Below are 8,886 nucleotides of genomic sequence, written 5' to 3' on the forward strand. Positions count from 1 at the left end.
TCTAGCCTTCTTAAAAAAGCTCTTCTTGCTTGCCTTTTCTCGTTGTTTATTTCTGACATACCGTTCGAAACATTTTGTCCGCTAAGAGTACATCAACGGTATTATGTTCTGCGCCTTCAACTCGAAAGAATTTTTTAAAGATAGATATTCCAGGTAAAAAAGTGCATTTTCAACACTTTGTATTATGCATTTCATTGAAACGAAAACGTTACCGAAGGAGTTCGGGAGATTTGCTTTGTGTACGGTAACGGCGATATCGCTAAAAAAATAATTTAAAGATCGAGTGTGAAAACGGTATCCGGAACTGACGATCTGTGTCTGATGACTATCATATGAAGGCATTTTTGAAGGGGGACGGGCGGCAAACAACCTGTGGATTGGCCGAAAAGATGGGCTGCAGCTACAAGGCTTCAAGCTTTTTGGGTTTACGCAGAAACTTGGAGCTTGAGTACCTCATACCCCTGAATACGATGAGGAATCACGGTTCAATAACCGAATGATATGCGGCCACAATAACCGATTCTTATACAGCATTATCGCCGGCGACGAGAAGCGGTGTTTGTACGTCAACGTGCATCAGTGATCGAAATGGATAGCTCCAGGAAAGTAGCCAAGGCCCAGGGTTCAATTAAATCGTAATTCCAAGGAGGATATGCTTTCAATTTGGTGGGATTGCGAAAACCTAGTTCACTAAAAAAGAAAAATTGTGTCCTTCAAACCATACAGTTAAACGTTACGTTTATTTAACTCCATGACAACAACGGTCACACACATCAAAAATTGGGAACGCTATTGTCCTAGACTTCCTATTAGTTACTTTGCTGCATCCTCCATATTCTCCGGACATTGCGCCAATGAATTTCCATAGTTTCCTTTCACTAAGCAATCGTAGGCTTTATTTCGAAACAGATCAAAGACGGATCAAACGCGGATGGGGAGCTTCTCCGCGACACAATCCGGTAATTTCTAGCGAGACGGCATACAACATTTAGTGGAAAGACGAGAGAATATCGTAAACAATGATTGGGAATCGATAACATACTCACCTCTTGCCACAAGGATAAAACAAGTGGGCTTTTCTATGTGATGAAAAAAGGTTTCTTCCTAATCTAATATTCTTCTGAATGAGATGAGATCTATATCACTTGTGAACTTTTAGCAACTTTTAAGGCTAATTTCTTTTCTGTAAGTTGTTCTCTCGGTACTGACTCAAACTTTATAATGTGATTTTCACTTAAAGACCCTAGTGCTTCTGCATAAGTTACGGAAATTTGTTAAATTAATTTCACTAATAACACGATTGGATCATTTAGAATGTTTCCATATATTTTGAACGCTTTCTCTAAATATACATAACTGATTTAAAAAGCGGACTGATCCGAATCACTTTTCTGCGCCTGAAAGACAAAATTGAAAACAATCATTAGTACGCTACACAGCTTGATTCCTCGCCGCTTTCAATCGAGAACACAAAAAACTATAAGCCAATCACTAAAAAGAACTGCACTTAATTACGAATCAGTCTTTCGCGAACTATTACTATTATAAATTTGAAACTATATTTGTAAATAGAAAACTCAAACAATGGGACAACGCTTTTTTACTCAAAACAATGTTATCACTACAGGAGCTTAAATCATAGCAAATCGAATTAAAATACAGTAAATAAAAAAGGTACATACTCAGCCATCTTGCGATTTCGTCGGTTATGTGTACATGCCGGTCTGTTTCTGTATCATAATCTGCGCTGTTATTTTTTGTATTCTAAACATACTGAATTGTATTTGCTCTTATGCCGGTAAAGACCCTGTGCATAATAGAGTGTATCATTCAAACTGGGTTTTTTTTTTAAGAGGAATATCTTTTTGAGAGGAAAAAGTTTCAAATAATTCTTTTTGCGTATGCTAAGTGTCATGCCTTACGATATGTTTATTTAATATAGCCTCCACTCATTTCGATTATTGAACCTTGTCTGGACAATCCAATCGACAGATACTCGTTTCTAGAAAACGGTCACTAATTTCTGGAACCCGAATAAAAATTAGCAAGAATGTGGATTTTCGATTTCGTAAAAAAGCAGGGAAGCTTCTTGCAAACGAAGAAACCGGATAATAACTACTTTTCAAATTATGATGATAAGGCACTCTTCTTCGTGGTTTTTTTTTACATAAAAAAGAATTAGCTTATTATCCAGGATTTTCACGTTGAACAAAACACTACTAAGATAACAGCCTTTTTTGGTTACTTCACAAACAATGTACGGCATCGCAACTATAGATCTGCGTAGCAAGCAGAATTATATTCTACCGTAGCACAACGTAGTCCTCAACAGACAAAGAGCGAAAATTACAGAGTTAATCGATACCTTTACAAAGTATAATCTGATAATTCTTCTGTCTTGGTAAAACGGCTAGCCAAGGAATCATATGTGGGTATGGCTACCATATTATGGATTGTGGCTACCATATTATGGATTGTTCGCAAAGGCCCCAGGTATACGCAATTTGTCATACAAGTCAAACAGATATCCTTTGAGGCCGCTGAAACTTCTGAGACTCAAGATCCCGGAGAGAATTTTTTTTCGATTTATGTTTATGTTCTAAGTGTAATGTCCAGTGAGACCAGGCAACTGTGATTTTCCGGGAAAATTGAATCTGTCTATTTCACTAAGTTCCAAGTTTATGTATATGCTCCCCTTCTACGATCGTGCACAAATGAAGTCCCTGAAGGAAAGCTATACTCCACCCAGAAATATAATATCTCGCGAAATACTAGCCAGTTAATACAGGATTGACTACCAAAGGGTTTGAGTTTGGAAAAAGCGCATATGGCGGCCCCACACACTAATTTTGAACCCGCTAGATTACTGTGTATAAAACGTTACTGATGGTAAGTCTAACAAGCCTTAAGATCACAAGGTCAACTCGCTCACTTGTGCTACCAAGGAGGTGTTCGTATGATTCTAAGGGAAGCCCTAAAACAAACCTAAGATAGATTTAGCTCACAAGTTGAATTTGTAATCGAAGTGAACAAAGATTATATCGAACGAAAATGATAGATAGAACTGACACTTTAAATTTCAAAATCAAAATTCAAACAAATAAAATATGAAAAGGAACACAGATAGATCACACTCTATTTATATATACGTTTGTAACAAATAAATAGAACCATATGTGTGTCGTAAAAGTGCTGAAGAAACTAGTTCAATGAAGAGAAGTGAGTATTTGAGGAATCGCGAATATAGTCGTGATATCAATATGGGCCTGGCGCATGCCCTGAAAAGTAAGTGCGTACCGAAACCAAACAGAACTAAAAAGCCTAAGAAAGCACACCCTCTATTTCGAGGCTGTGAACACTCTACGATTCATTAGACTTTCGAGTAGTTGGAAAAAATGGGAACGATTTTTATTTGTAAAAAGAATGTTAATGTGTTGGGCTTCATAGATAGTTTTCCAAATATGAATTCCATCGGGTCAGTGTCGAATGCGTGTGTCTGCAATGTGTTGGAATGTATACAAATGAACGTATGAGGTCGCTGAACGGCACCTTACCAGGTTTGGGCACGCCTACGGAGGAAATAACAAGCAGGTAGCAAGTTGAATGTTAGTTACAACACACAACCACAACAAATGTTCGTGCAGACAAAGCTGTAAAAGGGTATCCAAATATGTAAGTAGACCAAGAGCTCAAATAAGATATTTAGCAGTTCATACTACTTAGAAAACGGTAAGTCTTATCCGGACAACGACAGCTGTTTCATATTTGGCTGCCCTGTTTTTAAGAACGTTAGGGCATACTCGATTATAAGATAAGGATTTTGAGCGTTTTCAGTTCTCGAATTATATCGATTACTTAACAATCAGACTAGCACAACAAAAATCTATTGTTTTCTAAGATAAGTAAAACCTTCTTTAAAATTTGCTTAGTATCTCATGCATTGGTATATTAAATAGGTATAATTAACACTTTACATAATTATACATACGTTGTACTGATTGGGTTGCAAACAATTATTACGAAGCCTTGTATTATAACAGCGAAAAGTGTGCACACTTTCAATTTCAAAATTCGCATGAAATATTTCCTCCATCTTAGCTAGCAGGTCACGCCTTTCATATTTTATTATTTGCACCGAATGGCAGAGCTAAGCAACTCATATGCATATAGGCTCAAGTAGAAAAAACCGTAGATATTCATCTACAGCCTTCAATTTAAATGCGACATATTACTGGCCTAATATTTATGTAATTACCACTTAATTTATAGATAATATAACAAAAATATTAACTGCCTCGTCATCGCCCTCATGCGGTTATTTTTCGTATGCTAATAACAATATCGAAACTTACGAATGGGTTTCCCATCTTTCCAGTTTGTCTTTTTGATTGTCGATGGGAAAACCATTGCGGCCTTCGCATCTTTCTTAATGCACGCCTTTACCGCCTCTGAAGCAATTGACGAAAATCGCAAGTACCTGCACGACAAAACGAAATAGCCAAAGATACAAACAAAATACAAAACGAATTACGTTACGCTAGTCAATGTATCGCTTCATTTTTCACAAATGTAAAACACTGTTCAAGATCAATTAGCAAAAATATATTTTTTGTATAGCGGTATAGTGGCATGCAATGCCTCACAGAAGTCCTGCAAAAAATTGAGAAAAATTAAATTAATTGATGTCAATATTTGCCTTTAAACTCTTTGAACTTGCAGGATTCAAGCGTGTTGTGTAGTGGTAGCAAATATACTATACTGTGGAAAAACGCCTTTTACATCAAACTGATTAAGCAGTTTTCTTTATATTGCACAGAGCTCAAACTTCTTATAAACAATGGTAGAACATTTGATCACCACCTTCTTACTTTGGAATTCGAGAATATTTTTGTCCACTTTTCTGGATTTTGGGTTATCTAAGGCAAAACAGAGACACAAAAAGAGTTTCTATCGAATGGTGCTCAACTATAGTTTACTGCTGAATCTGATAAATCGCACAGTGACTCTGCTTTTTATATTTTAAATTTTTCGTCACAGTGTGATACGTTAAACGTGTTCTATCTAGCATGTAGAAATGGAATCTAAGTCACAACTGCAATTGTTAATAGTCTAAAAAATTTGGCTCAGAACGAAACGACACATACCAAGTTTTATATGCGCATCATTAGAAGCCTATTATTATATTGTATTTATGTCAAAGAGGCACATGATATTCCTAGTTTAAATTGGTAGTTTACATAAATTACTGTTCGTAGAGTCACAAGCTTTGAGAGCAGCTAGTTGGACTAAGGGAGTTCAGTCCGGGTCATTTGCTGTGTTCAAATAATTAATATCAAACTTATTCATGTAGGCGTTTCCGAGAAGTCGCTTACGTGATTCCGGCTTGTCTCCAGTAGGTCATTTTCGCGAAAAAGTTGTAAAACCAACCTCCGAAATGACGACCAAGAAACGGGTGACTTTGAAACCGAAACTACTGTGGTTCTTACACAGTTAGTGAGAAAAACACGATGGGGCGGGCAAATTCAAAATTGTTCTAAAAGAAACATTAGAACGTTCAAACCGGTGAGAGAAAATAAAAGTGTCATTCTACATCCAGCATTAGAGTGACTTGACGACAAATAATAGAAGCGCGCGAGAAAACAATGCAGCGTGACAGTGATGGTATGATTCATATTAATTATACTTTTAATTGTCCGAGTTTGTTTAAGATATTAGACGCGTTCGTTGATATGTTCAAAGTTGCTGTCTGTTGACTAGTGCAGCTGAAAGAATACGCTTCGAACTTAGTAGACGTTAATGAATTGAAGTAAGTTACTCCATAATAAACTGTTTCGTCGTAATAGAGAGAAGTGAATTAAATTAGTCGATAGTACGTTATAGAATATAGGCAGAAGACTACAACGACCATGGGTGTAAGATGACATAATTATTTTTCCTCTTTAATCTTTTGCGCTATTATGATCAAGGGTGAATGAGAAGGTAGCTCTAACGGTCTTACATTCACTCGGAACATACAGAGTTTTTACAATTTCTTTATGAAATCCTGAATCTTTTCAAACGGCTATAGTATACGAGATACCAGTCGTCAACGCTAGTAAACGGTAATAAAGTGAAAATTTTAGACTTAAATTAGCTGCTTATACTTTCGATTATCCGCTCAAGTATAATTTGATTAACACACAACTATATAGTTTTTATGATTCATTTTTTGATCAATTGCTTATTTACAAATCGCTATTACCACTTATAAGTTTAAAATATAAACTTAAAATTAAGTGTATTTTTTGATATACGTGGAACACTTTAATGATTTATAACGCTTTAAGTAGAACTAGCATCCTTACCATTCAAAGGAGCGTTGTTTACGTAATCATTTATAAAGCATTATGCATCATTCATATGTGTAATATACATCAGCAATATACAGCTCTGGGACAATATTTAGCCGACAAAAAAAATTCTTAAACTGCATCCTAATAATCCAATCGAACTTGTTCCGTACTTTGAATTTCCAACACCGGACACCTCAAGACACCTGGGAAATTTCGATTGCTGAAGCTCTGGACGCACATCAGTACTCCGATGTATTGCGCCTGCTCGACGAACAAGGTGAGCAGTCTCTGGGGACGACAAGCTGGGAACTGATTGAGAAGGCTTTTTATGCCGTCGACAACTATAAGTTAATGGAATCTGAGAGACAAGAGAGATTGGAGAAAAATTATGTTTTACCAGCTGTTGAAGAGATCGGCAGTGAGCAAATCATCGATGAAATGCTGCACAAGTTAACCTCAAACATCACGCCAAAAGAACTAATCATGATTTGCCTCACTGCCATACGAAAAATTAAAACTACTTACATGTTTGAACGCATTGCGAGGCTGGTCACAGAGTTGCTGAATACTGCTTTGAAACCGAACCTGGCAAGGATTCTTGGAGCCTTAGAAATTCTGAGTGGCACGCTTAAAACACTATCACCTCCACAGGAAGAGCAATTAGATAATGCCGAGGAGCGGATTCTTATGGATACGAACAAAAAAGCGCGCACAATTAACGAGCGCTATCGGGTGGTTGCCGATTTTCTTGAGGATAACCTTCGGTTCGTTAAAAAAGACTACCGCGATATTCTTCGTGGGACAAATGCATTGAAGGTCGGCTCTTACATCGTAACGCCAATGGAATCCACACTTGGACTTCTGGATCTTTGCCCACCAAAAAAGCCAACATCATCACCAAGCGCACAGCATAGTCTGGCGATTCGGTTGAAAAACGATTTGAACTCAATTGTCGATCCGATCGCGCTTCTTCGATTGAGTAAACGTGTAAATGAACGAAGAACTGAGCACGATGAATTGGCCGTGCCATTTATTAGTGGGGCAGTATTTTGTTACATAGTGTTTTGTTTAGACAGCGATTTTCCAAGAGTTTACTCAGTCAGTGTGCTCGCAGATCTTCTCCTGACCTTTAGCCTTGCGTTAACCACGTCACCAAAGCATATGCATGTTCTGAAGGGACTGTATCTCATTAAAGCGGCCCTGCCTTACATCGAAAACTGTGCAGAGCATGACGAAATCAGGCTCACAATACGTCGTCTACTTCGGTCGTTTCTCCAAGTTATCACAACTTGTTCCCTTACAGAAGCTCGAGAGTACGCGTTGTCGTGTTGGAGAGAACTCTACTCGAAGTGTTTGCCCGACTTTCAACTGGAAATAGTGAAATCGCTATTTAAGTCTTTTGAAGATTCCTCCATTCGTGCGTTTTTGATTGATGAGTGGCGGAAGCTGGTACACACAACTTCGAATTTTGCGGACCACCAGGAGTTAATCTATACCGCGGCCTTTCTTCCCGGCGGGGTGGAAACGGATCTGCTTAAGCACAGCGACCACATTATATCGACACTTAACGTAATTCGGTATAGCTTATATTCGAAATCACTTGCAAAAACGCACCATCTTGACAAGTACCTGACCGACCTTAGACAGGCCTTAGATATGTCACGTGCCCACTACAAGCTTCAGCTGGCAGCACCGCCTAGTGACAGAAGGCACTTAATTCAGTTCCCAAATATTCCACGAGAAATGGAGGAGGACATGCTGAATCAGGCTCTTACACGTTTTGATCTGATCGAGTTCGTCTTGGCAGAGGTTAACGCAAATTATGACTTTAAGTAAGTATGATCACAGAGGGATAAAAAAGTTTATTCGACGCACTGGTAAGCAATTTACTGTTGTTGAATATTATTATTTGTGAAAATATATCAAAGCAATGCGCACATACTATCTATAACACTATTGATGTATGGATTTTAAAAATGGTGGACTTTCATACTCTCGTATCATCGCTACCATTGCGAAGATTGTACATAACATGTAGCAATATAGCCAATATTAATAAAAATAATAGTATTGTTTAGTTTACTTAAAAAAGAATGGGTTGTCATTGTTTCTGGGTAGATACGTACATAACATGGCGAATAATTGTTTAAACTGGCGGGTTTTTGATGCTAGGTATTAAATAAATTAGTGAACACAAAAATTACCATAATATAAAAGAAGGGAGTGAGCGTGTCGCAAGGTTTGATATTTTTAATAGTCGGAAGGGGCTGCATTTTACAGTATGTGTACCAGCGCACACGGTTTTGAATACTACCGTATTGGTATACGACGGAGTCTCCGTCTGAGCGATTCTTTTACTACTATTACAGAAAATAACTATTAGCCTGTTACAAGTTAACCTGATAAAGAGAGAAATCTTAACCTTTGGCCTAGTTGGACTATAATATTTTAGTTATATATTAGTGTACACTCCTGTATATTATTGTCCCAGTGTCCTGACAGCCTCTGGACGGCCGTATATTTATTATTAACGTTTCCATATACGTTCTATATA

General features: G+C 37.6%; 2 protein-coding genes across 4 annotated transcripts; one reads left to right on the plus strand and one right to left on the minus strand.

Annotated features, from left to right (window-relative positions):
• Window positions 1-1,305: 1,305 nt before the first annotated feature.
• LOC111246692 (ATP synthase F(1) complex subunit epsilon, mitochondrial-like) lies at window positions 1,306-5,511 on the minus strand. 2 transcript variants are annotated; one of them, XM_022796698.2, is made up of 4 exons: window positions 5,373-5,511; window positions 4,353-4,477; window positions 3,555-3,569; window positions 1,306-1,397 (listed from the first exon to the last, which is right to left on the minus strand). In XM_022796698.2, the coding sequence occupies exons 1-4, from the start codon at window positions 5,399-5,401 to the stop codon at window positions 1,384-1,386; spliced, it is 183 nt and encodes a 60-aa protein (XP_022652433.2). In that variant the 5' UTR covers window positions 5,402-5,511; the 3' UTR covers window positions 1,306-1,383. The 2 variants fall into 2 exon arrangements, with proteins under 2 accessions (XP_022652433.2, XP_086841394.1); XM_086985268.1 differs by lacking the exon at window positions 3,555-3,569.
• On the plus strand, window positions 5,512-8,426 carry LOC111246691 (uncharacterized). Of its 2 annotated transcripts, none has more exons than XM_022796697.2 (2): window positions 5,512-5,661; window positions 6,532-8,426. In XM_022796697.2, the coding sequence occupies exons 1-2, from the start codon at window positions 5,643-5,645 to the stop codon at window positions 8,166-8,168; spliced, it is 1,656 nt and encodes a 551-aa protein (XP_022652432.1). In that variant the 5' UTR covers window positions 5,512-5,642; the 3' UTR covers window positions 8,169-8,426. The 2 variants fall into 2 exon arrangements, with proteins under 2 accessions (XP_022652432.1, XP_086841384.1); XM_086985258.1 differs by lacking the exon at window positions 5,512-5,661 and adding an exon at window positions 5,671-5,806.
• The last annotated feature ends 460 nt before the right edge of the window (window positions 8,427-8,886 follow it).

This window comes from Varroa destructor, unplaced genomic scaffold, assembly GCF_002443255.2.
Source record: "Varroa destructor unplaced genomic scaffold, Vdes_3.0 BEIS01000003.1, whole genome shotgun sequence".
Lineage (NCBI taxonomy): Eukaryota > Metazoa > Arthropoda > Arachnida > Mesostigmata > Varroidae > Varroa > Varroa destructor.

What these genes read in the sequence shown, in the direction of transcription:
- LOC111246692 (XM_022796698.2), bottom strand. Translation starts at nt 5,401, where the DNA reads ATGACCTACTGGAGACAAGCCGGAATCAC. An exon ending in TGGAGACAAGCCGGAATCAC is followed by an intron (nt 4,478 to 5,372) that starts GTAAGCGACTTC and finishes TTTGTCGTGCAG; the next exon opens with GTACTTGCGATTTTCGTCAA.